Genomic DNA, 27,742 nt, shown 5'->3' on the forward strand with positions numbered 1-27,742 from the left:
TGGGCACTATTTATAGGGAGAAATCAAGCCTATACAAGTCACAAGTGACTGAATACAGTCCTGTGACACTGTGATGCAATAGTTTATAGTGTGCAATCATTTTCGACTCAAAATAACATCTTCGGTGCAAAGGTGTGAATACTTTTGCAACAATGAAATACAGACTTTTGCTATCTATTTATAGTAAAGAGTGCTTACGAACAAAAACAGTGATGGATTGTTGTGTCTGTGCTATTTCCTTTCATATAAACAGGTGAAACTCACTTTTGCTTTGTTCTGTTCTGAGAAATTGAGTTTTGGTCATGGGTGTGAATACTTTTGCAACCCACTGTATATATATATATATATATATATATATATATATATATATATATATATATATATATATATATATATATATATATATATATATATATATATATATATATATATATATATATATATATATGTATATATATATATATATATATATATATAGGGCTGCACAGTGGCGTAGTGGTTAGCACTTTCGCTTTGCAGCAAGAAGGTCCCTGGTTCGCGTCCCAGCTTACCCGGGAGCTTTCTGCATGGAGTTTGCATGTTCTCCCTGTGCATGCGTGGGTTCTCTCCGGGTACTCCGGCTTCCTCCCACAGTCCAAAAATATGCTGAGGTTAATTGATTATTCTAAATTGCCCGTAGGTGTGAATGTGAGAGTGCTTGTTCGTCTTTGTATGTGGCCCTGCGACAGACTGGCGACCTGTCTAGGGTGTCCCCTGCCTTCGCCCGAGTCAGCTGGGATAGGCTCCAGCCCCCCCCGTGACCCTAGTGAGGATTAAGCGGTGTATAGATAATGGATGGATGGATATATATATATATATATATATATATATATATATATATATCTATATATATATATATATATATATATATATATATATATATATATATATATATATATATATATGTATATATATGTATATATGTATATATATATATATATATATATATATATATATATATATATATATATATATATATATATATCATCGTATATATGAACGTCATTATATGGTACCTTAACAAACCAGAATGCCACAGGTCTTTCCTACCTGTGGCGAAGAGAGTGTACAATTCCTCACCCTATTGCACAATACATAATGTGCAATAGTCTCATTATCTGTATTATCATTATCAAGCGCAATATTTCTGTGCAATACATCTATTTACTTTCAGTTCACCTTCTGTTTATCTGTGTGTTTCTTGTTATTTATTTACAGTTCACATTTTTTACTTGTGTTCTCTCTTTTATTTGAATGTGTGTGATTTAAAGTTCTTTCAAAAGCCTCTTACTGAAAGTTTTTTGTTGAACTCAACACTGTACAGCATCACTGCGACGAACCATACTGGGTTCCAGTTAGCAAATGCATTTTTTTTAGAATATGTCAAAGAATTCAAAGACATAAAGACAAACACTGCACAGTGCAATCGTGATTTGTTGCGATTCCCACAGTCTCTGAAGGCAGCAGCGGCTCAGACGTGGCCGTGGTGCAGCTGCTGCGTTCAAGTGGCGCACTGTCCCGTCTGGAAGCAGAGAGGGCGAAGTTTCAATCTGCATTGCAGCCTGCGCGCTGCTGCCGGGGTCCAACACAACAATGGCGACTCCCAGTCCTAACAGCAACTCCACAGGCTCCAGCAACAGCATCGTAGGATCCACGTCTCACCAGTTCCACCAGCAGACACAGAGCAGCAGCATGCAAGGTAGGCGGCCACGGCCTCTATTTCGCTGCCTTCTGCCGCTGTTGGAGACTGAGGAGTTAGTGGTAGGAAAAGGTAGCTGGTAGCTTCCAGAAGCAGAAACACTACAGTCAAGACAGACACGCTGATTCCATCTGTACGGGCAGAGCTTTCAAAATAAAATATTGGCTCAAGGCTCCTAACAGGAGACCAGGTTTTCTATCGTATTTAAAGGTTCTGCTAAGATAAATACAAAATACATACTTTTACAAAAAATTGTAAGGATGGCAACAAAGTGCTATTTATCTTACAAATAAGGTCAGTCATCATCCCTCTTAAATTATTTAGTGTCATGGTGTTGACTGGCACAGAGTAGTGCAATTTAGCAGCCAGGCACGGATGTTACACATTTCAGTGCTGACATAACATATTAAGCCTAAAAAAAATCGGGTATTAAATGCCTACTATGGTAGGCATTTAATACCCGATTTGTTTAATAATGCTTCATTCTCTGCAGAGTAGCCGATTGTCAAACTGCACTTTTAGTTTGAAGGCCGAATTGCACAAATTCCGCTAGCGCTGTAGCTTTCTTAAGCTAACTTCACGTAACTCCCTGGAACTACTCGGCTACCAGATTAGCAGTGATGCCCAGGCTTCTGTGGAGTGTCTTCACCCACGGGCCTGTAGTGTACACTCAAGTGAAATTCTCCATTTCAACATTCTTTAAAAAGTGTCCCATTATAAAGGCACTCTGAATCATTGTTTGACTTACTGGTCGATGTTGTTAGCACAGGCTGCTAGAAGTTTCTCCAAGGCCTACAAAGAAGTGTATTCCTCTGCCAAACCAGGTCACTATTTCAGAGGACAACGAACCACACAGTTAGTACAGTTAAAGTTGGCTTTATGATAATTTTCATGGTGTCAATAACCGTGTGGTAGTGCTTCAGTCTTAGCGTCAGGCAGATCTTTATCGCTGTGTTGCTAACGGTAAATCTGTTGAGGTTTAATTACGTGTTAGCATAAACTACACCTTTGTGTTTAACACCACTACTGCTGTACTTAAACTATGTCCTTGAAGTTCTTTTGTTGTTAAATTTGCAGCTAGGGTGAATTTTCGGTGATGCTACATAGCCTCTGAGCCTACACTGAGATCCATTATCGGACGGAAAGCTAAGCCTGGATGCGGCTAAAGCCTGCACCAAGCTAACATTTGGGTTTTTGCCCCGTTTTACTCATTCAGTCGCAAATTCCTCTCAGATTATGTGAGCTACAGATACACATGATACAATCTAGAAAAAATGTTAGTCCGTTTAGTGACGACGGACCCACAGTGTGGTTTGTAAAGATTTAACATGGTACTTGTAAAACTTTTCTTAGTTACATATAGTAAATGAATGCTGTCATTTCATTGGTAAAAGCCAAAAACTGATGGCACCCACAGGAGAAACTGTCCCCTTGTCTATGCATCCACTTCGCCTGCTCTGTGCTCTGGGTTATAGCCAGTCCAGTTGTTTTCACACGCTGAAATAGCTTTAAAGGACAGAATCAACTCATATGTAGTTTTCCACTGACCAAATAGTGATCACAGCCCTTACATTGATACTGAAGTGTGCATGCATGAAAATGACTTGATTTCATTCATGAAGGTTATACTTTTAAAGACTATTGCCCATATGATAGATGAAAAAGAAGTTGCTTTATTTGATGTACCAAAGAAACAAACATGTAACATCATGTTTGTTACAGTCTAAACTAGGATATTAGACATATCAAACAGCCTAAACGTTGGAAACAATACTGTATTGTTGCCAACAATCATCTGAAATTTCAGGCCTGATTAACCAATAAACATTTATTTGACTGTGATTATTCTGTTACAAGAAACATTCACAAGACAAGTTGTGTGTATTTCTGTGTCATGACTGTTAAATCCAGTTAAAAGCAGCCATAGACGCATATAAACTGAGCAATACAGCTTTAAAATGAAGTGAGTAATCTTAACCGTCACTAATGAATTAAACTGATATATTAATAACATTTTAGTTGCAATATTTAATTTTTGGCAAATGAAAAACAGCATTACATAAGTTGAATTGGTCTTTTAAAAGCTATTTCAGCTGGTAAAATGAGCTGGATTGGTTTTACTGTAGTGCACAGAGCAGGTACAGTTATAAGGGTAATTGCTGCCACAGACGTGGTTTTGGCGCACACACACTGTTTGGCATGACACTTACATTGCTTACATTCCATTGATAATGGATGTGCTGATGGTAGCGGCTGGCTAATGGACGGCTTTTCACTTGATAGATTTACTTGTTAACGTCTTAACCTAATAAACAGCTGCATACTCGTGCAGATCAGTGTGGTCAACAGATCAGATTTTCTTACTCTGTGACAGATGTCTAGTATCAAATGTTTTATCTAAACCTTGCAGAAACCAACACCTGCTGGAGATGTCAAAATGAAACAGGTATTCCCTCTTATTTTACTAGGTTTTAGTCTGCTGTTAGAGGATATTTGTTTACATTGTCTGTTTAGACCATATCTTGGCAAAGGATTTCCTTGAAATGTTCCCTATCCACCCCCCACTATTCGTATTTTTTCCTCCAAAATTTATTTTTACTTTCCTTTTTCCATTTTTTTTGTAAAACCTACGTTTTATCCGCTTATCTGCATGTTTTCAAGTTTTCATATTGGAAGGACCTGAAGTAGACACAGTAGACAGACCCCATGTGATGAGACACCATCAAGCCTGTTGGGAGTGTTTCCTTCACCAGTGTACATATCAACATCTGGCAGCTTCAGTGACACATGCTGGTTTTAGTGACAGGACACTGTTAACCTCTGGTGTGCTGCTGCTGCTGCTGGTATACTTCAGCAGAATATCAGTTTTGTTCTACTTGCAGACATCTCTTCTCACTAGGACATGTCATTTTTTTAGTATGTTACTGCTGTTCACCACTTACAAACAGCTGATTAGTGCTGTTTGGCCATTCTTGGTGCTATGCCACTTCTGTATGTTGGCATGCCACTACAGTTTGACTGGCACACAGCATATGAAATTAGGATGTTACTCATGCTCCTGTGGTATATGATGATTATTATTGCCATACCCCTCTGCTGTAGGAAAAACATGTTTCATATGCGGCTAATAGAGTGACAAGAAAATTAATAGTCCATAAGGCTGCTGTGGTAATATGTACTGCCTGGATGTAGGTACACTTAGCCCTGATAGCTTATATGACAAAATGTATTCTTTTCAATGATTGTTGTAAAATAGTGAATGCATCTTCTGCACTTTGCAAACACAAATAATTACTTCCTTAAGTTTATGAGGTGTGAAACCCCAGAAGTCTGAATCCGTGTATTTTAGACAATCGTAAGTACACTGCAGGTTCTAGGTGGAAATGCTCTGCCATGGCACTGGCTGCTTATTTCACTCATGATGTGTGTATCAGCATATAAAAAAACACCATATGGACATTTATCAAGGTACCGTTAAACACGAAAAACACTCAGAGAGAGCAGTACTCTACCAAGGCTGCTCAGCCGTATGATTTCTGAGAGATACGTTCTGATGAGTCCACAGCGGTTGATTTATAGTAGGTTCGCAATCATGTGATCGTCAGCAGGCAGCTGATGTAGTGTTCACTTGTTGTCATAGTTATAGTGACACCGTGACACTATCTCGCAATGATACAGAAATGTTTAACAAATCCGTAGATCCAGACTATAAGCTGCGTCACTGCCAAAATCTAATCACTTGGTCCTTGTGTCATTTCTGACCTTCCCTGAAAATTTCACAGAAATCTGTCTTTAACAGATGTCTGTTTTGTAATGGTTATCTATGACGGGAACACTTAATTCTAGCAAAATCACAAGTTGACAGGCAGTTTGAGCTGTGCACACTTATTCCAACTGCCTATATCATCCATAATGTTTCCTCAAATAGCATATATTAGCGTATTTAGCCAGCTGCTTTATTTATTTTACAGATGGTGTTTCAAATTGAAAACTCTAATGCCTATCAGTACTGTCATGGAACTAAGTTCAGGCTAGTTTGACTTAAGGAGCCTCAAACGTCTACATAATTTCTGCTTTAAGGCAAAGAGTACTTCAGAAACAGTAAAGAGAAATGAGGATTTAAAGTGTAATTGTTCTGTGTAAAAGATGTAAAATCTTAATTTTGTGCTCATGAAGGAAAATATTCATCTTTGTCAATGACTTTGCCCAAAGCCTAAAACATATACATATACTGCACCCTGTTTTAATCTGGCATGGGAAAAACATTATCTTCAAGCAAAATGTTCTTGTTGAGGCTTGCTCATTTGAACTAATAAAATACTTGAATACATTAATATTTTATGAAATTTAAATATATGATTCAAAGGTTGCCTGATCAAATAAAACCATACGAGTTTCACTTGCGTCAGGCTCAAGTAGTAGTTAACTCCGAATCCACTCAGCTAGGCTAGTTAGCTTTTAGCAGAATTATTTTACAACATATATTTGCTATTTTATTTTTCTCCATTTTGATGAAATTCAGCGGCTGCATTGTTGGTGTTTATATAATAAAGTAAAATTAAAATGACTAAGATGTTGGAGCATGAAAAGGAAAAAGTACATTTTAGCGCAGGCTAACTCACGAGTCTAGCTATAGCTGTTTTGTTTTTGATGTTGTGATTTTGTTGTTTTTTTTCACTAAAATATATATGTCTATAGCATTGCACTGTTTATATTGTAGGGAACTGGCTCAAAAAGTACCATTCAGTTCTTAATATTTTCTGTTTTGCTTTGAGGGCATGTTGTGTTTGTACATCAAATATAAAGCCCCCATCATCAAGCTAGCAGCTGACTGACTTAGCCTACAACGAAAAATGTAACTGGGGAGGGCAGCATCCAATGCGTTAATGCTATGGCATTAGCCACCAGTTGTACATTGCCAGGAGTGACATATGCAAAGCAGAATTATTATTATCCTACTGATGTGAGGTATCTGCCAGTGGAACATGACTGACTACTTAAATCAAGAGTGGCATATCATCAATCCCAGCATCACTTGTTTTTGTTGTTACATGTGAAATAGTGCTGAAGTGATAACTGTAAGGGGGCACTGAATGTAATTAATCAAAAAATCACTTTAATGCATTCTGCTGTTGGGGTAGCATTGACTAAACCTGTTAAATTGGCGCTATTCCTCATTCCACTGGGAATACAGTACAGTTAATCTGAGGTATCCATACAGCTGCATGGCAATGCGCTGACCCACCAAATATTTTACTCCAGTTAAAGCACATTCAAGGTAACCTGTCCTGTATTTCACTTGGCGTTGACTCTTGTTGGGATGGCACATTGTTAATAATGACCCATTCACACTTAAACAAGCCCTAAGAAAATGTAGTAAAATGTCTTTTCTTTACTTCAGGGTTTCAGATAAGCCTGTCTGGAGTGCCCCAAAGTAAGCATTAGACTCGCACACAAAGCACACTGACCTCTACTCTTTGTGGGTACACCTCAGTAGTCTACAGTGGTCTCCTTCCCTCAGTGCTGCTCATTGAGCCATGTGTATGTTCAGTTGTTGGCTGAAGACTGGATATAGTGCTGCTCAGTAACAAATCTGCTTTGTTATTAAGCTGCAGATTCTTGTAATGATTGGATACAACAAGTGAGAGGAAGCCACTGTTGACTACTGAAACAGCCTGTGTGGTGCTCTGGTAGTTGGGGAGTCTGTCCACTGTTCACTGCTATTAACTGTTACAGATTCAGTTATCTTGGTCTTGAAAGATTCATTTGCATCGGGGCTTAAAGGTTAAGGGATCTGTTTGCACTCGAGCTGGTTGGACAGGGCATGGCAAAGAGGGCTCAACACTTCAGCTCAGCACTGTTCATGATGCCTAAACCCAAATGCCAAATATTTTCTGGAGATGCATCCAGCTACACACAGACAGGTGACTGTAATGTACCTGAATCCATTTAGCGCTCACAGCTGAGTTTAATTCCACTTGAATCCATCTTCAGCTTAAATGAAGCGCTGTCTGAATGTTGGCTCCCTTTGACTTTCACTCAAGGAAATGTTCAGTTTTGAATTGCACATTTTAAGGAAGTTATCAATGGAAATGTTTTAAACAGGGATTCCCAATGTCAGCATCTTGATTACTGCCCAGCAAACTATTCTAATAATTTGCACCCAGACTGCATGTGATTTGTTTGGAAGCATCCAGCCAAAGGAGCCGGTGCCATCACTTGTCTGAGCATTGGGAACCCCTGTACATGTGGGCACTTTGCTTGTATTCAAAATGCATTTTGTGCTTCCTCTGATCTTGAGATAACCCCAAAGGTTGATGCTCACAATTCTCAAGTCATCAGATTTATTTGTACAGTGCACAGTAACATGCTGATACTTTGATCATGTGGAGTTTATGTTGCATAAATGTCTTAATATTGCTTATTGTGCACATAAAGGCTTATCTCAAGTGTATACAGACATGTTACTGAGGTACGACAAGCATTTTATCACACCGTGTGTCCTCTGTTTGCACCAGCTGGTTGAAAAACAGTGTGGTGTGCATGTTGTGGCAATCTGGATCTGTTCCCCTCTTTGTACCGCCAGGTAAACGCAAAGCTCTGAAGCTGAATTTCGCCAACCCTCCAGTGAAACCAGCCTCCAGGCTCCCGCTTAATCCAGCACCTCCCTCTTTCCAGAATCCTCACATGTGAGTAGACAGTCTGACTTTGGTTTATAGGAACTCTGTTTGATTTATAAAAAAAAAATAAAAAAAAAAAATATATATATATATATATATATATATATATATATATATATATATATATATATATATATATATATATATATATATTAGGGCTGCAACAACGAATCGATAAAATCGATAATAATCGATTATTAAAAGCGTTGGCAACGAATTTCATTATCGATTCGTTGTGTCGCGCGATTCGTGCGTCACTCGCCATGTCGCGGAGCGTCTACTTCACCTGCAGAGCTTTGTCAATGCTGGCTGACGGAAATAAAGTTTTTTTTGTTTTTTTTAAATAATTCCACCTCTAGAGCGAGTTGAACAGAACGAGGTGGCGGCAAAGCGAAAGTAAATTCAGAGTAATTTCAACCGAACGTGACCGACACGGAGAAAACAGTCAGAACGAAATCCTCAAAAGCGTGGCAGCATTTAACGCTTCACAAAACAACAAACATGCGTAGCATGCAAGCTTTACAAAAGTGATATGATGTACGGGAGCACCACGATGATGATGCAGCACCTGAAACGGAAACACGTTGGAGTCGCCGATGAGGATGAAGGAGCTCAACAGCAGGTAAGTCACTACATTATCCTACGTTTGTTCTGTTTTTAAGTGAGGAAACGTAACGTTAGTCTCTCTGGTAGCTCTCCTGATGCTAGTGTTTGTTAGCTGATTAATGACAGTGATAGGGCACGTGTGTGTGTGCGCGCGTGTGTGTGTGTGTGTGTGTGTGCGTGCGCGTGTGAAACTTTTTATTTCACTTTAATCAGCTTAAGCAGGGTTTGAATATGCTTTATAAATAAACGTAACTTGCCCACAATGGTGATAATAATTTAAAGATTAAGCCTCAAGTTTTAATTTTCTCACGAAGTCTGAGTGAAGACACTGGTCTGTGTTGGAGTGAGGCAGGATGAACTGCATTTAGACCGGGGTTAAAGTAACTTATTTAGTATGTAGTATTTTTTATGGTGCTTGTCCTATCTATCTATCTATCTATCTATCTATCTATCTATCTATCTATCTATCTATCTATCTATCTATCTATCTATCTATCTATCTATCTATGTATGTATCTATCTATCTATATGTGTGTGCGTGTGCGTGCGTACTTTGTGTTTTGCTCTTTGGACTACTTACTTGCCTTAACCTAATACTGCAAATAAAACAAGATAATTACTGAGTTGCTGTAAATTGTGCTATAATACATACTCAAACTATACTATCTTTCTCATTTCATGAACAGCAAACAATGACAGGCTTCATGATGAGAAAGACATCATGTCCACCACAGCAAGCAGCTGTCCTGACTGAGAGCATCCTCAACATGATGGTCATTGACACGAGGCCTGTGTCGATGGTTGAAGACGGAGGCTTCGCTTCAATTATCTTATTTGCTCTGTCAGTCCAAATCTTCTCTTTCTGAATAAAGAGGCGGAAATAAAAAAATGTGTTGTTTTTTTATCCGATTCATCGATTAATCGAAAAAATAATCGGCCGACTAATCGATTATTAAAATAATCGTTAGTTGCAGCCCTAATATATATATATATATATATATATATATATATATATATATATATATATATATATATATATATATATATATATATATATATATATATATACATATATATATATATAAAACAACAGCATCAACAACAATAATAATAATAGTTATTATTCTTATTAAGCTTATTTTGCTTTATATAATAAACCATTTGTTTGCGCTATAAATTGGGATTTGAGGTTAGTGAGGTAACTATGTATAATCCTGGGTTAACCAGGTTACGTTGCCATGATAACTTGTGCTGCACACCTACACCTACTAAGTATTTTATAGAATGTGAGTAAAGTTTTTAATTTTCCTAAATTTGCAGAAAGTACTCATTATTGAGTGCAGAACAATGGAAACAATGTCATTCTTTCCTTTCCCAGTAGAGGGAATTCTACTCTTCCTTGGTTTATTTTTTCACTGTTAACTGCAGGCTTTTTAAAGCCAGTTCATTGCTTTGTAGGCCATTAAAGCAGTAAAGCCTTGTACTTGTTGATCCTTTAAGATTATATTATATGCCATAAGCCTACTGACCAGTTGATTGATTTTTTTTAGGGAGAGAATAAGGATAAAATTGTCCTACATGCCATAAAAATAGGCTATATCTATGCAACAAACTTGATGCGGTACATGTAATGTAATTATAATCAGATCTACTTAAGAATTTTATGATTGAGTAATGATACTGATAATATTTTTTGAGAGCTTTCCTTCCTGCTTTGGCTGCAGCAGCTTTGTTCCTTTTAGCCTGTATTGTATTTGCTCATATTGGTTTAGGACTATAGTTTAAAGTCTAAAACTCCTCACAACAGCTTTAATGTCAGGTACTTACTCGTGAAAGGAGAGTTTTTTTTTTTTTTTTTTTAATTATGTAAAATATGAACAAATACTTTGTCAAAATTTCACCCACACATCAAATCACACAGGAAACCTCAGATTACAAAGAAACTTCGTGGAGCCTTTAAATATTTCCATTTCACAGAGGCTTGATAATGTATATTAAATATTTATCACATCCGTATTTATCTATAATGTATGTACTTCTCATGGCTTCACACTGTCTTTTTTGCATCTTCCTCCTCCTTCCACTCTGTCCTTTATGTTACCTCATCCAATCCCATCCTGCTTGGGTTCTCTAGAGAGCGTCTGCGGACACACAGTATCGAGTCATCAGGGAAGCTGAAGATCTCCCCAGAGCAGCATTGTGACTTCACTGCAGAGGATCTGAGAGACCTTGGGGAGATTGGTCGCGGGGCATATGGCTCCGTCAACAAGATGGTCCACAAACCCACGGGCCAGATCATGGCTGTAAAGGTGACCAACTGGTAGACGCTCATTCTAGTAGATATCCTTCATAATAATAATAATAATAATAATAATAATAATAATAATAATAATAATAATAATAATAATAATAATAATAATAATAATAATAATGCATTTTATTTAAAGCACCTTTCAAAGAACTCAAGGACACTGTACAGAGGCATAAAAAATCAACAACAATAATTAAAAAACTATACAATAAAAAATATCAATAACAAAAATATTATTGGTCTTCATCTAGACCAGGGATCAGCAACCTTAACCACTCAAAAAGCCATTTGGACCTGTTTCCCACAGAAAAGAAAACACCAGGAGCCACAAAACCCTTCTGAAATTTAAAATGAAGATAAAACTACATAGAACGTTTTTTGCGTTTATGCTATGTATAAACAAACTATAGTGTGTCACATTTTTAAAATCAATGAACTGCTTCAGAGAAAATTACATTTCTGTATGCAGCAAAAACATTTTGAACTCTGAAAAATAGACATTAGGTTGAAGGTTGCTTTCAAATAAAATACTCGATGTCGATTTGAGTCCTTCTTGTATTTATGAAAAAGAAAAAGCCGGACTTTAAATATCCACCGGCAGCAAACCAAAAATGGCGTCCTCTTCCGTGTGCCGTCATCCTTTTACTGGAGCGTTCAGTCAGCTGTCAACCTGAATAATAAAAGGACTATTTCACTGAACAATGAAAAAATATGAATATATGTAAAATAATAGGCAATCAAAATATTTATCATACTTGGTTCATGTGATTTCTTCTCCTGAACTTCAGCGCATAGCGTCTGGACATCAGGGCTGTATGACGTCACCTTATCTTCACACGGGACTGTAAGCTGTCATCTGTGAGGCCTGAGCGATGTTTGTTTTTAATATAGTTCATGTTGGAGAAGACCTGCTTACATACATATATGGATCTGAAGATTGACAGGACTCCAAGCGCATGCTTTCTCATGTTCACATAAATGTCAGAGATAGCATTCTATGTCTCCAACACAAGTTTGTCCTGTTTAGGGAGGTTTTCAATATTGCTCCATTTGTGATTCTGAGCAAGAATGGCCTTCTGACAGGCAACATCTTCAGGGTCAGCTGTCAAGCATTTAAACTTGGACACCCATATGTCTTTGCCGGCTATGTCAGCCAATTCTATCTCAAGATCAGGGTGACTCACACCTGCCAATGCAGTCGTATTTAATAGAGATGGATCAATGCCTAGGGTACTGACAGGGAAGGATAATGTGTTTATTTTTTTTACTCTTTGAAGTCACAGAACCGTTTCCCAAACTGTGCTTGCATTGCGATGATTGCAGACTGCAGATACTCTGAATTTATCATGTTGTGAGCTTGTTTGAGCTCTCTCAAATAGGGAAAGTTGTACCTCTCTGTAAATCTCTGGCAAACACTGTCAACTTGCGCTCAAATGACAAAACCTGCGCCAGCATGTGCGGGGCTGTGCATCCTTTCCCATGAAGAGCTGTGTTCAGCGTGTTCAGGTGCACTGTCATGTCTACCTTGAAGTGTAGTGTTTCCAGCCACTATTGCTGTTCCAGCTGTGGATAGTTGACCCCTTTGCTGCACAGGAACGTTTTTACTTTTTCCAGACGCTGTTTTTCCAAACCATTTCAGCACCTCCCCTCTGGACAGCCACTGGACTTTGTTGTGCAGCAGGAGATCAGAATGCATGCTTTCCACCTTGTCCAGTAACAAATGGAAATGACGGTGATTTAAATCTTTCACCGAGCACACAGTGCCTCTTGGTGCAGGATGCTGTAAAAAGTCAGCAGCTTTCTGTCCAGTGACTTCAGCAGGACAGCCATAAAGCCTTCTGTGCTCCTGTCATACTCGGAGCCCCATCAGTAGCCACTGACACCAGTTAGGTGGTGTTTATTCCTCTTAAACAATCAAAGACACCCTCACAGATGTCCTAACTCCGTGTTTGGCCGTTTAGTGGAATCAACTGTCATTTCTTCCTGTGGCCCAGCAGAGTTTACATGTCGGCAGAAGAGCACTATTTGTTCAAGATCACCTTTGTCTTTAGACTCATCACAGGCAATTGAATGCGCCACAGCTGAATTGATGTATTTAATTTGGTGTCTGGTGATATCTTCTGCCATTTTTGTGGTTCTGTCTTTGATAGTCTTTGCAGAGAGAAGCATGTCCCTGATTTTCTCCACAATTTCATTCTTGTTTTTTTAAAGTCCGTGATTAGATGTTCTGAAATCTTAATGAATGATTATTTTATATATTCTCCATCTGTGAACATCTTCCCATACCTGACTATTTCCTGAGCAGTCACAAAACTAGCATATGTAGTTGAATTTGTAGACTTCATCCACTTCTTGAAATGATTTTTGCTCAGATCAATCTTCCGCATCAGTTCCAAAATAACTTTTTTTCTATCATTTCCATCTGGATATTTTTGAGCACAGGCTGTGTACTTCTATTCTGAAAATGTCTTGCGACATTTGACTTTTTGTTGTTCGCTAATTTTTCATCACATATTAAGCATACTGGTAAACCAGTCTCGTCAGCAGTGCAAGGAAATTAATCTGCCTGCATAGCATTAAATGTTCTGTTTTCCTCAGACACTTTTCTTAGGTTTATCCATAGTTGGCCCACGCAGGGTCGAAAAGTTCAAGAAATCGCACGCCGGTGGGTGTCGCACATTGGCGGTTATGATGCATATTATGAGCGACAAAAAAACTCAACACATTTTATTTTGATCTTACAAGATCACTGTAATCTTCATATTTAGTATTACATTTTACAAACTAACCAAATAAAATACATTTAATTAAATATTCATTATTTATTTTCCAAAGCCACAGGGAGCCGCAGCAGAGGAATGAAAGAGCTGTGCGGCTCTAGAGCTGTGGGTTGGACCCCTGATCTAGACCAAGTAATCAATTCAAAATGCAGACTCTGAAGATTGTGCAGTTAAACAGAGTTGTTCATTCACCCTGAGTGTTCATTTTCTGTACTAGTTGTGTTTTGTCCCCAACCCAAAGACATTTAGTTTACTGATACAGAGGAGGAGAAAATATATGCATTTAAAACGTGGAATTATAAGATTTTCACTACATTGTGCAGTCTGAAAGAGATTATAGTAATATACACTACTGTTCAAAAATTTGAGGTCACCCAGGCAATTTCATGTTTTCCATGAAAACTCACACTTTTATTCATGTGCTAACATAGTTGCACAAGGGTTTTCTAATCATCGATTAGCTAACACAGTGTACCATTAGAACACAGGAGTGATGGTTGCTGGAAATGTTCCTCTGTACCCCTATCTAGATATTCCATTAAAAATCAGCCATTTACAGCTAGAATAGTCATTTACCACATTAACAATTTCTAGACAGTATTTCTGATTAATTTAATGCTATCTTCATTGAAAAAAACTGCTTTTCTTTAAAAAATATGGACATTTCTAAGTGACCCCAAACTTTTGAACGGTAGTGTTTATTATATTAATTGAACCCAGCTTATACAGCATGACAATCCATAAACTTACAATTAGTTTATTGATTTGCCCTAATGCATTGGGGGCAGGAATCCACTAGTGTAAATATAAATGTAGATGGTGTAGAGAGTGGAAGTCAGAAATCTGTGTTGTGTGTCCCTCAGAGGATTCGATCCACTGTGGATGAGAAGGAGCAGAAGCAGCTGCTGATGGATCTTGACGTGGTGATGAGGAGTAGTGATTGCCCCTACATTGTTCAGTTCTACGGAGCCCTCTTCAGAGAGGTCTGACAAATCCACACTGGCCTCACCTCATCATGCCCAACCAAGTCCTGTCTGTGGTCTTGTTTGACCCTCAAATTGTAGCAATACAGTCAATCTTTTATTTCACTGTGAATCATCTCTATAGCTATTACAAACTTAATGATTTGTCCTGTAGATGTCACTGTATAGTGAGTTTTTGAAGGAAACTAACTTTTCAATCTTTGTTTCAGGGGGACTGTTGGATTTGTATGGAGCTCATGTCTACCTCATTAGACAAATTCTACAAATATGTATATTGTGCATTAGATGACGTCATTCCAGAGGAAATATTAGGCAAAATAACATTAGCTGTAAGCAGTTATTTCATGTTATCTTCATAAATTTTACTTGTAATAGCATACATAGCATCAAAAGTGACCAAGTTTTACTTGTCTTTAACAGACCGTTAAAGCACTGAACCACTTAAAAGAAAACTTGAAAATAATTCACAGAGGTAAGTGTTTTGTCATAATATGAGCTGCATTACAGCCCCTTTACTCTGAATGTAATTGTCCCTTTCTTTCTTTGTAGACATCAAACCTTCCAACATTCTAATGGACCGAAAGGGTAATATCAAGCTGTGTGATTTTGGCATCAGTGGCCAGCTGGTAGATTCCATAGCCAAGACCAGAGATGCAGGCTGCAGGCCTTACATGGCGGTAAGCAATGAAAAGCAGTGTCTTACAAATCTCCAGCCACAAAGATGAGGAAGATGTTGACCGCAAAGCTTCAATATGTTCCTCATTCCAATATCAGGAACCTTCAACATCTGACTGACTGAAAGCTTCAGAGCTTTGGAAAAATATAAAATTATTTAAGATATTCAAAACGGGTAAATGATGAATAACTGATCTCTTTCTTTAAAGACTAAATGTATTTCTCAGGCCATGGCCTTGTTGCCATTGACCTTATTGTGACACTGTTGTCTCATTGTTTACTGTATCAGTGACATGATTGTGCAGGCGGGGAATTACCAGAGGATTTTGATGGCAATAACAACCCAAGATATGTAGGAGTCTTTGAAACATGACCCATGCATTTAGTTAGTTATTTGTAACATATCCAGTAGACCACCATTCACAAGTTTATTTCCCACTTAATTTGCAATTACTATTCCAAAGTGAAAGGGTGTTTGGAAATTTGTTGCATAATTATTAACAACCATAAACTGGTATTTCTCATTTTCAAAAGTGTTCTGGCCTTTAATTCAGCACTGTGTAGAGAACGCTTTGAAACAGTTAGAGCTTTAAGACTTTATAGGTAAATCTCTACAGGTACACCTGACTTGGGGCGGTTTACCCCATTTCCCCTGACAGATCCTGTCTCTCAAGCCCTAACACAGTATGATGCTGCCAATACCATGCCTCACTTTACAGGTGGTTGAGTAGGTGATGGTTGAGTGTCTGCTGTTTCACCAAGTGTAGCGGTTGGAGTTCTACCCGAGTAGTTCCGTTTTCATCTTAAGTGTTTTTATTGAATCTGTTAAAAAGCTGCTTGACAGACTTTCTGCGGAGGACTTCTGAAGCTTTGCTACAGTGACTGTGGGACTGTTGGTCTCCCTGTTCAAAGTGCTTCTGATTTGGTTACTCAAGAAGAGTCAGTGATTTCAATCTTAAAGTTATGAAGGCAACTGTCCTCCTGGTACCCCTCAAAGCTATAGACATGATTTTATATCTACAGGCTGATATATCCCTCACTGCAGTTTTTTCATAGACCTCTACTGGGACTGGATAAAATTACCACGACTCGCAATGACACTGTAAAAGGTCTGAATACTTTATAGAATTAGTCTGCGTTTTTTTCTAATTTTCAGAAATTTGCAATTATTTGGATTTTTGTGTGTAGAAAGTGGTCTTAATAATTTATGAAGTCTGAACTGTACAGTTGAAATTAAGTTAAAAAACAGCATACTGTCATTGTCATTAGAGCAGTTTAATAAGAACTGTGATGAAGTATTACATTTTTCTCTGCTAAATTGACAAAACTGACTATATTTTTGCTTACTGACTTTGATGAAAAAAGAATGGAAATAGATTTTTTTTTATTGATGGCTACATAGTAAACAGAAGATACCATTTTGTGTCTTGATATATATTTTCAACTTTTGTGATCAGACCAGAGGTATTCACGTTATATATTAAATGACAGTACTCCTACTTGTAAAACCTCTCATTCTGTGACCAAATATCAGTACCATTCTTAAATGGAAGCAATTTGCTTAAGCTCGACTTACATCTTCATACTTGGTCTTGACAATATTTAGATTAGAGCGTTGAAGGTTGTATTAGAGTCAGCGGAGACAATAATGTTCAGAGTCTTTGACTAAACTTTTGCTGAAAATAACTTTTGCTAAATGCATCTAGGATTCATAACCAAGATACAATTAAATAGTCTCAAACACATTCACAATTTGGATGTATTAAAAGCATTATGTATGTCTCTTGATTACAGCAAACCATGCCATATTTAAATTATTGCAATTTGTATTTGAAGCCTACAGAGAAATAATTTTAAGTGAAAGCCACCATGACGAGCAAATAGCTTGAATGATGTGCAAGACTTGATAGAAGTTGAACCGTAATGAAGTTTTAGGGATCTGTTACATTGATCTATGGAAAAGGGACAATAAAGTGTCTTGAGTTTTACCACATATTTTCATTTGTGTGTTTTCAGCCTGAAAGGATAGACCCCAGTGCTTCCAGACAAGGGTATGACGTCCGATCTGATGTGTGGAGCTTGGGAATCACTCTGGTAAGACGAATAGTGTTGTCAGCTTTATCATGAAACCTTGCCTTTGTTTTGTCTGACCACATTGGAATCAGAGCTGTTACAAAAAAGAAAATCCATTCTGTCAGCCCAGCAGAAGTCTGTTTGTGTTTGTTTTCAGTATGAGTTGGCTACAGGAAGGTTTCCTTACCCCAAGTGGAATAGCGTTTTTGATCAACTGACACAAGTGGTGAAAGGAGAGCCTCCTCAGCTCAGCAACTCCGAGGAGAGGCAGTTCTCCCCCAAGTTCATCAACTTTGTTAATCTTTGGTAGGCACCATTACACAGTATTGAGTGAAGATCCCTTACAGTACATGTTTGGTTTTTACAAGTAGCTCGATTATTACTATTCAAAAATTAGAATGTTTTCAGGGGCACCTAGGTATTAAGTAAAGGGTCCTAGGCCCTCAAAGCCCCCTTTGTGTTTGGCACTTTGTCATTCTCTAATCATGCAAATCGAAAATCATGTATAATCTGAATGCATTCTTCTCCCCTTAGAGTTTTACAATTTTTTTTTTCCCATCCAGCCTTACTAAGGATGAATCAAAAAGGCCAAAGTACAAGGAGCTTCTGGTGAGTTACAGCACTAGTTTAACTACAGCTTTAAACTGTTTTGGGTTGTTCAGTCAGGGAAACAGAATATCATTCAAGATCAAGGTGATCTCCCCAACAGGGCATTTAAGATCGGTTAACAAAACAGCTTCCAAATGCTCTATTTCCCTGCAGCTTTTCTGAGTATTTTTTGTTTTTAGTTCATTGTTTTCATTTCTCCCTGCGACCCTAGTGAGGATTAAGCGGTGTATAGATAATGGATTGATGGATGGATGGATGTTTTCATTTCTGTCCACAGAGCCAGCTCTCAGCCATATCATGTTTTCATTATATCTGTGCACTGTTTAGCCATTGCACACATAAACTTAGCTGGTGGACATAGTGAAACATGTAAGAAGCTAAATTTGCTAGGACAGTAAATATTACCCTCAGGAGTTGGTATTGACCAAAACAAAGCTAAAAGAGTGAAAACTAGACTCCAGATGAAGTCCAATCAGTCTGTGCTGGATATGCAAATACCTTGCTAATACATTCGCCATAGCAGTTTAGCATTCTTTTAGACACATTTTCAAGGATTTAAGCTATATTCAACTTCAAACTAGCTAGGGAAGACAGGAAAAGACTGTCACACAAATCCAGCTGAAGCTTTGTGTTCATTTCCCACAGAAACACCCCTTCATTCTGATGTATGAAGAGCGTTTTGTGGACGTCGCCACTTACGTGTGTCGCATTCTCGATCAGATCCCTGCCTCTCCCATCTCGCCGATGTATGTTGACTGACTGAGTTAGGGCGGGGCTGGGAGGTCGGAAGTTCACCCAACAAGCAGTGGGTGGGACACAGAGCTTTGTGGCGCAACGCTTAACATCTTAGTCTTCAGAGTTATGTAGGGTCACCTGTTTATTCACATGTTCCAAAGAACAAAGGAACTAAGTCCCAATTGCCCGGTGCAATGAGATGAATATTACTTAGCAAACCTTTCCACCTTCCATCACCTCATTTTAGAACGTAAAATATCATCTTCACCCACAAAACTTTGAAGACATGGCATTGTCTTAGTGAAATATAATGCATCTTTTCATGTGAGGAAAAAGGAATAGAGTATACATATATGGAATATATATACTTGAGCTCGTACACAAATAGAGAATCTACCAAATAAAATGTTGAACAGTGATGCTCATGACATATGAACAAAAATAGCCACATAATGGATTGTACATTGTGGACTGTATGTATGCATATGTGTGTTCACCTCTGAACTGTTGACATGCCAGCAGATCTACTGTCTAAACAAACACACTCTTTTCACACAGTCTATTGTGAGCACCTTCATTCATGGTAAAAGAATGAGTATGCAAAAGTGTTTCTCTCCGGAAAGCTCATGGATTCGGTAGTGTGGCTTTACTTATTTGCTTTTCCTTCTTTTTTTTCCAATATGCAATCTGTGAGAGTTTGTCTTGATACAAGAGTGGGATGACTGACAGTTCTCACATCTAATGCTGGCATCAGTTTGTATCTCGTCTGTTATCAATATGTTTGAGTCACATTGCCTAGCATCTGGTTTCCTGAAATGTAATTCCTTCTGTTGGTCTGGCTGAATTGCAGTCAACTCGTAGCTGTACGGCATTGCAAACTGAATTATCTTGCAACTAGTAACTTGCTAAGATATCTCAGACTTTGACTATGTGCCAGGTGTTTGTCATTTACCAGTCAACACTACGTATACACCAGAAGCCTGCTACCAAAGGTATTCTGCACAGATCTTTGCTAAAGAGAAAAAAATGTTGCCAGCTTTGTACAACAGGAAATTGTAGGTACCTTATGTAAGATAATAACAGCAGGACACTTAACTACACCTAATATTGTAACTCCTAAACTTTTGCTTCTCTTCGTACAAATCAAACAACATTTGTCACCTCTAGCCAATGGTATGTCTAGATTTGGTTGGAAATAAGGTGGTAGGTTAAAAATCTGTCACGGCACTGCACATAAAATATTTTCATCCAAAAGAACTGTCAGCACAGTTAGCTTGTGCTAAAGTCAGGGGTTTGCTTGCTAACGAGTCTTTGCTTATAAAAACCAGCAAGCTGAGAGAAGTGTGTGCAAGAGATCCACTGGAATCAGAGCTAAGCCAGTCATTGTATTTTGCTAACCAACGAGGAATGACATATAACGTAGCTTGTTTTGTACAACGCAAATGAAAAATATGTATGAAAATAACAGTACTTTAAAATATCTGATAATAAAACTCATTAACTTATAATTGACGTGCTGATTGAATGAGTTGTTTCACTTCTAGCTATTGGTACATCTCCATTTAGTTGCAACTGACCAAGCAAGTTAAATATTTCTTTAATTGTGATGAAGAGTAAAGATTTTGATCCAAATGAACAGTCAGCGTGGTCAGCACTAACTAAAAACCCTGCTAAGTAACTGTATCCTCTATAGAACTTTACCAATGAAAAAAGGGCAGGAGCAGATGAATTGTTTTCTGTTACATATTAGCGTTTTGCTAACCGGACAGTGGAGGTAGAGTTACACATGCACATGTCCTTGTTTTGTACAGCATGACAGTACAAATTAGAAGACTTAAAAATATGTAATATTAAAACTTAATAGGTGCTGGTTAACTTTGTTCAAATTAAACATGTCACTTCAGGCTAATGGTACATGTACGTGTAGTTGCGATTGACAAACCAGGCTGAAGATCTTTTTTGTCACTGTGCAGCTGACAAAGTGTTTTTTGATTAAGGTGGACAGAAGTACCCTTAAAACTGCTTCTTGGAAAGAAAGATGCTTAGTTTTGTGATTTTGACAAAATGGTAATGTGTAAGAGACTGACTAACTGAGGTTAGTCCAATGCTACATTGCCTGATGTAAAGTTACTTTAGGACAATATGTCCACTGATGTAAATGTATATAGTATATCTGCTGTTCCTGGCAAGTTCTGCTCAGCAGTTAAGGCTCATTCCTAAACAGAGATGATTAAGTCAGTTGGGGAGGAGATGTGGATGCTGGGAAATGTTTCGGTTTCAGAATGAGCCTTATTCCTCCTTGGCAGCCTGTCATAGCACTGTACAGTTGAACTGCTCATTCACACTGATCACAGATCCACCCTGCTGCCATACAGTGGCAAGCAACAGTACATTTTTAAAAGTCCTGACAGGAGGTTTCTGTCAAAGAAATAACTGTAAATGCTGCTAAATCACAAACTGTCCACTCCCATACCATCCACACGACTGTCAGGAGAGGAGGAAGCTCACTCCTCACATAGTTACTGCTCTTTGACCCTTAAGGTCACAGAGGACTCGGCATGTTTCTCCATGGCTTGGCATGTCTCTCTGGTTTGCACTGATGATAGAATGTTTCCACACAAAACCATGTATTACACTTGTGCATTTCCACAGTTCAAAGTGCATTGACTCACCTGTCTTCCTACATCTGCAGTGGTAGACTAAGTTTACGATACTTGGGCAGATAAAGGTGAAGGGGAGGACGCAGCTTTAAACTATTGAGATCCACCCGTTGTCAATCCTTCTCAGAAAGCCACATCTACCAGGCTGATGTCACCCGCAGAATGGAAAGACAACTTTTACACTACTTGGAGTTAGCTACTAAACCAAACTGTTTGTATGGATGGTGGTGGGTCCTTCAACACAGAGACACTGTAGAGACCCATCATGGAGTAAATGCATGAAAAAGGCTGGGATTATTTTTTGGCTTTTGTAAACAAATTTCATAAAAAGTCCAAAATTAGCAATGTTGTAGTTAGTTAGCCCATCTCTTTCCCACCCTGTCTGTGGCTTGGTAGCCCCAAATCCTGCAGTTTCATGAAACTGCTTATAAATGTGTACCTTATTTTCCCAGTAAGGCTCAGGAATTGTGTGTAGTGAAAACCTCTCGTACAGGAGGAAATGGTAAACTTGCTGGGGACTGTTGCTTAACATGTCTTGTTTATGGCCTTTTCATGAAATGTGTTGACAATAAGAATATAGAACATCTCCACCCTTATACTTAGTAAAGGCCAGTAATATGAAGTAGTTTAATGTGATTTAATCAATATAGTAATAGGCCACAAATATATAGTAGCAATTACCAGCTCACTTGATTTTGTCACATGAGCCAAGATCAGTTGGATCAATGTGTCTGTTAAAGTGTTGCAGTTATTCTTGCTCTTTCAACTTGATGTTGAAACATTGATTTTCATTGCTGATCGACAATGTTAGTTTTGGTAGTGTAGTTTCATAATTTTGGAGAGCTTGGAAAGGACAGACAGAGAAAAGAAAAGTCTTTCATATGGAGGAAGCTCTTAAACCAAAAAAGATCAGCTTGATAGCATCATCAGCAGTAGTTCCTGTGACATTGCAACTGCATTTAATTTGTAATATCAAGGGAGTTTCCCTTTACATTTTACTTCAGTTTTACAACATGGGCTCCGCATATGTGAGCTGTGTTGAAAAATGGCCACCACCACTGGTGTGTGTATGGAGAGGGGGTGAGTTCAGAGTCACTTGTTAAAAACAGACTTGTTAAATACTTGTGCCCTATTCAGGAAGGTAAAACATTGCAACCAAGTTGGTGGAGATGCATTGTAGACCAGACACCATTCTCTTTGTGGAGAATTCTGTCAGCTCTGTTCTTTCCATTTCTGTCTGTAATGCAAAATGATGCAAACCCCAGAGAACGGCCACACATGGATCAGTCTCACTGCAAGCTGTGTCCAGGTCTGCTCTTCTGTCATGGGATGTGTTTCCAGGAAGTTAACTTACCACTGGTGAATATGAATCTCCAGGGTAAATGTTGTATAAATTGCAATTTACTAGAATGTTCATAATAGATTATAAGATAATATTAAGGGCAATGAATATTATATTGTATCTTTATCAAGGTTATAAATAAAGTTCCCATGGAAAAGGTTGAAAACCTGTATTATGTGCTTCTTGTGAATTGGACATAAATAAAGAGTAAATGCAGAAATGATTTTTGCTGTGATAAGTTTATTGCTCTTCGTTCTGTAGTATACAGGGATGTAGGCAAAATAATGTTTTTACAATAGTAAAGCAAGTCAGTGGCCAAGCAACATAGAAGCTTCTGTCAGATGTGAATTTTCTTTCTTTTTAAAATTTTTAAAATTTTTTGGATTAGGGAGAATTATTGCAAAATTACTCCAAGTGGGGAAAAAAAAGGCCAGAAGATATTCTTACAACACAAAACATTAAGTATTAGCTTTGTCATATAAAGAAGATGGGCAGTAATAGCCTACATATGACCATATAACCCATTATACAAGTGCAACACTTCATAAGTAACAGGAAAAAGCAGTATTTGGTCAAAACAACACAATGTGAGACCCATGTTTATAGAGGACATAATTATAAATGCAAGAAATCTATTGGGTAATGTGTAGTTACTTTTGGAAAATAATTCTTACCCAATTTCTTCCTGAGAGTTTCATGGAAAGATCAACAGCTCTTTCATATCTGCCTAATACATATCATACTGTCAGATGGCTAGCTTAGCATAAAGACTGCAGTCAGGGGTAAACAGCTAGCCTGGCTTGTAACAAAGTCGTTGTAGGCTAAACATGGTAAATGTAGCCAAAGGTGGTGTGAGGTGTGGCCTCAGAATACTAAACAGAAAAAAATGAAAAAATGAAACTACAAATATCAATATCAAAACTATACTAAGATGTCTTTAGTTTTTGTTGACTAAATCTCGCAAGAATCTAATGATAAGAACTAATACTCTTACGTCGAAAGAGTAAATCGACATCAGGTGCACGTTTAACTCTGGTCATGGTTTTCTGACAGACTAAGAAAAAAAATTACGTCTCTGACAGTTCTGATGACTGATGAGCATATACGTAAATTTATATGGAATGTCTGTAAATTACATTAATTTTCTCTCATTTAAATTTGTTACAGATGTACACATAAAATCTAAATGATTTAAAGAAATCCATCGCAAAATAGGTGTCTGAAAAGTTTAGTTAGGTGGTCCTACAGCCAGCAATAGATTGAGTTGTGAAGCAGAACTTCAGCCCTGACTTCATTTGTCAGGGCATCGGATTTAGCATGTGCAAACATCGTCGACTGTGGATGAATCTCCGGTTGTTGTATATTCCACTCGATTTCTATTTAAAATGTTTCCTTTTGCCATACACATGAGATGCTACCTTGATGCTTCACACATAAACTGTGCAGTGTGCAATGACACAGTTTAAAATTGCTTTTTGTTGATTTTTTTTAATAAACTGTCAATATCTAATACATTTTGCTGCCATTTGTGGCACTTTTGTTTTCTTTAATGGGTTTTACAGAATTTTCCATTGAGTGATACAGGTAGGCATCTGATTAATGTGTATAGATGAGCTAGCCTTTACTAGAATCTATATGTTGCAAAGGACCATAAACAGATGGAACTGACTGTGACCTTGTGTTCGACGTGGCACAAAGAGGGAAATCTAAGTTTAAAAAAAAAATGCTGGTTGGCAGATTTTGTAACTTTTGAACAAAGCCATTCTAGCTGTTTCTTCGGTTCCCAGTTTTCAGGCAAGTTAACGAGCGACTGGGTGTAGCCTTATCACAAATCACAAACTGTGTTTGAGGTGGAAGTAGTCACACGGTCTGAAATGTTTAAGTACCTTCAACCTGCATTTATTCTAACTGCCAGCAGGGGGGTGACTCCTGAAGTCTGAAAGAAGTGAATAAGAAAATGACCCTACTTCTTACTTGATCTGTTACTTCAGTAAACATTGTCCTAATGAGTTTATGGTCTCAATCGCTCGTTCCAAGACTGAGTACAGTATGGTGTTGATTTTACACATTATGGGCCCATTTAGAAGATAATAGACAATGAAGCAGGACATTTTTAAGGGCTGGACCATCTTGACAGGTTGTTGCTGTCATTAGGTTCTCCAGTCAGATCCACCACCTACTTGTCATACCTGGTTTCAAAAGACCAACATGGTGACAGCCAAATTTCAAACTCAAGGCTCTGAAACCAAAGTCCACAAGCTAATGGGTGACATTATGGCCGCGACGTTCATCCTTTGTATACTGTTTATGGGACAGATATGAAAACTGTATCAACCATTACGTCTAACTCTTTGCAAAATATGACTATGTCCACTTACATGTGTAAAACATGTTTTACATGTGTCAAATATGACAGTTCCTCACCAAAACTGAAGCCTTCTAAGTGTCTGAGTCTAAAATCCTCACATTAGGCTATCTACTGTGAGTCTCGACTGGCTCTGATCTAAATTTATTGTGTCTTAATATGCAGTATTCACATTAAAGATCTGAATATATTACATTTTCCTATTTACAAGTGCTAACAATGGACATTTCAGAATGATATGGTTCTTTGAGGAAAGGTGATTTAAGAAAGCTTGTCAAAGTGGTTCCTTCACTTTGCATCACATTTTTAGGAAAACTAGTTTGTGAAGAATTGTCAGTGGTCAATAATGGCAGTTTTCTGGTAAATCAAAAAGAGCCCCAATCTGTGAGAAAGGAATGTCAGTATAAATACAGGATAATGTATAAATATAACAGCATAAAATAAATAACTGATTGGCCAAAAATAGAGATGAATTTTTCATTGGAATTTGTGTTGGAGTTTTCTAAATTAAAATCTGTTAATAGCTTTCAGTCATTGAATATAAAATTGTAAAAGGGAAATTGTTTTAAAGAAGTTGGAATTAAAAGTTGTTTCAAATAAGGCACAGTTTGGCTGCCGATTAAAACTGATAAGACCAAAGGATTTCAGGACATCAATTTCTCTCCATATTGTTATCCTGTGGATAAATACACCAAATAGTGAAAAATAAACTTGTATAAAAAAGGTTCCTCAAAGGTATACCAACCATTTCGACACACATATTCTAAGCTCAAGCAGACTGTGACAAGTGTGTAATAAGCTACAGGTGCACAGTGAGTTTTTTTCATATTTCATATTTACATCAAATAATGTACTGGTTACATAATACACTTGATTTGTGGTTTGTGTTCTCTCCCACACCACTGATAAAATATGCAGACATCAGCTGGTCTATGTCAGTACACATAGTTGTGATATTTACAATATGGCCAATGCACTAAGCAATCCAATTCACCTTGTAATTCCTTTGAGGGTATTTTTTTCCAGTAATACAAACATAGACTCAGAACAGTATACATTGATTGTCAAATTGTGTCTTCAAGTCTAGGTGGTGTAACACTGATAATGCATAAGGTGTTGGTATAAAGCTCGGCAATCATGTCTTTCCATTATATAGAAAATCCTTCATCTGTCCACTGTCATAGTAACTTGGTACTGTGCACATCATTATCCAAAAAGGACAAAGGTCAGGTCAAGAAGCACCTTGTCCTTGGTTTCTGGATTTGACGACAGTGAGATCGTCAATTCAGAGATGAAGAGGAAATTTAATTCTTCTGAACTTCTGACTTAACCTTCAATCTCTGGATGTCAGCTAATGGTTTACTTAATGTAACATTCCACTGTATTATAGCAAGGAGCAAATTCTGTCACTTGGATTGAAAGTGTTAAGAGTGAATTCAATAGTTCTTTGGTTTTGTTATAGCTGATAACAGTGGTCCATACAGCTACTTGCAAGCTGTTGTCTTCTGTTTGATGGCTGGAGGCTAGCATGTTGTTAGCTAACTTGGTGGTAGTGTTGCTTTCACCAGTGCTCCAGGTGAAGGTCCATAGCAGAGTTCAAGTTAATGTCTGTAACATCCAGGAACTCTGTGTTAAAGATGCTGGGCGCACTGGGCGGAGCAACACTGAAGGCGGTAGCGGAACTGGGAGGTGTCAGGTCCAGCCACTCCATCGTCTCCCACGGTGTCTCGCTGAAGGTCATGCTGACTATCCCCTGCACCTCGGGCACGGCCGATGCCTTGTTGCTGATGGGCGACAGAGGGGTGTCCATCAAATCTCTGTTGGTCAGAAGCTTGTCCTGTTGGGGATGGTTGAGGTGGCGGTGGTGGGTGTGGGGGCTGACATATCCTTCACCATCTCTCTCTTCATCTTCCTGGCCCCTGTCCTCGGTAGCCATTTTAAGAAGAGCGACCTCCCCTACCCGGCTGATGGGACTACCCAACAGAGTCTCCAGGTGGCTCTCTGGGATGTGATTGGTTGTGTGGTCATACGGGAGCTGGGTGGAGGACAGGTGTTCATAGTGTCGGTGGAACCTCGGGATGAGGAGGCCGGGGCACCCTGGAGACACAGTAATGTGAGGCACAACTTTGGTTACAGAAGACCTCTCCCTCTCTTCTCTGGCGTTAGCTGGCATCTCTTGAAGAGA

General features: G+C 38.2%; 2 protein-coding genes and 1 long non-coding RNA gene across 13 annotated transcripts in view; 2 read left to right on the forward strand and 1 right to left on the reverse strand.

Moving 5' to 3' along the window:
* Positions 1-1,520: 1,520 nt before the first annotated feature.
* map2k4b (mitogen-activated protein kinase kinase 4b) lies at positions 1,521-23,415 on the forward strand. Of its 4 annotated transcripts, XM_035950930.2 has the most exons (13): positions 1,521-1,738; positions 4,149-4,184; positions 7,140-7,172; positions 8,325-8,427; positions 11,159-11,333; positions 14,979-15,098; positions 15,308-15,427; positions 15,519-15,570; positions 15,648-15,775; positions 17,790-17,867; positions 18,004-18,152; positions 18,410-18,455; positions 19,101-23,415. In XM_035950930.2, the coding sequence occupies exons 1-13, from the start codon at positions 1,633-1,635 to the stop codon at positions 19,212-19,214; spliced, it is 1,260 nt and encodes a 419-aa protein (XP_035806823.2). In that variant the 5' UTR covers positions 1,521-1,632; the 3' UTR covers positions 19,215-23,415. The 4 variants fall into 4 exon arrangements, with proteins under 4 accessions (XP_035806823.2, XP_035806824.2, XP_035806825.2 ...); XM_035950931.2 differs by lacking the exon at positions 7,140-7,172 and having other exon boundaries at positions 1,522-1,738; XM_035950932.2 differs by lacking the exon at positions 4,149-4,184 and having other exon boundaries at positions 1,522-1,738.
* On the forward strand, positions 8,595-9,913 carry LOC129347443 (uncharacterized). The gene is made up of 2 exons (XR_008599560.1): positions 8,595-9,040; positions 9,711-9,913. It is a non-coding gene; the product is annotated as an uncharacterized LOC129347443 (long non-coding RNA).
* The window catches only part of myocd (myocardin), a 40,128-nt gene continuing 35,798 nt past the window's right edge, over positions 23,413-27,742 (reverse strand). For 6 of the 8 annotated variants that reach the window (XM_023276187.3, XM_023276186.3, XM_055004789.1 and 3 more), the window contains one exon: positions 23,413-27,732. In XM_023276187.3, the coding sequence (XP_023131955.2) occupies positions 27,119-27,732 (614 nt within the window). In that variant the 3' untranslated portion in view covers positions 23,413-27,118. The remainder of the gene's footprint in view (positions 27,733-27,742) is intronic. The other 2 variants (XM_055004788.1, XM_055004792.1) reach the window with 1 other exon arrangement.

Source organism: Amphiprion ocellaris, chromosome 18, assembly GCF_022539595.1.
Source record: "Amphiprion ocellaris isolate individual 3 ecotype Okinawa chromosome 18, ASM2253959v1, whole genome shotgun sequence".
Taxonomy (NCBI): Eukaryota; Metazoa; Chordata; class Actinopteri; family Pomacentridae; genus Amphiprion; species Amphiprion ocellaris.

Bases quoted from the DNA above. Each gene is read 5' to 3' on its own strand.
- map2k4b (XM_035950930.2), top strand. From the start codon at position 1,633: ATGGCGACTCCCAGTCCTAACAGCAACTCCACAGGCTCCAGCAACAGC. The intron at 7,173-8,324 runs GTAAGCATTAGA...TTGTACCGCCAG, and splicing joins CCTGTCTGGAGTGCCCCAAA to GTAAACGCAAAGCTCTGAAG. The intron at 15,571-15,647 runs GTAAGTGTTTTG...CTTTCTTTGTAG, and splicing joins CTTGAAAATAATTCACAGAG to ACATCAAACCTTCCAACATT.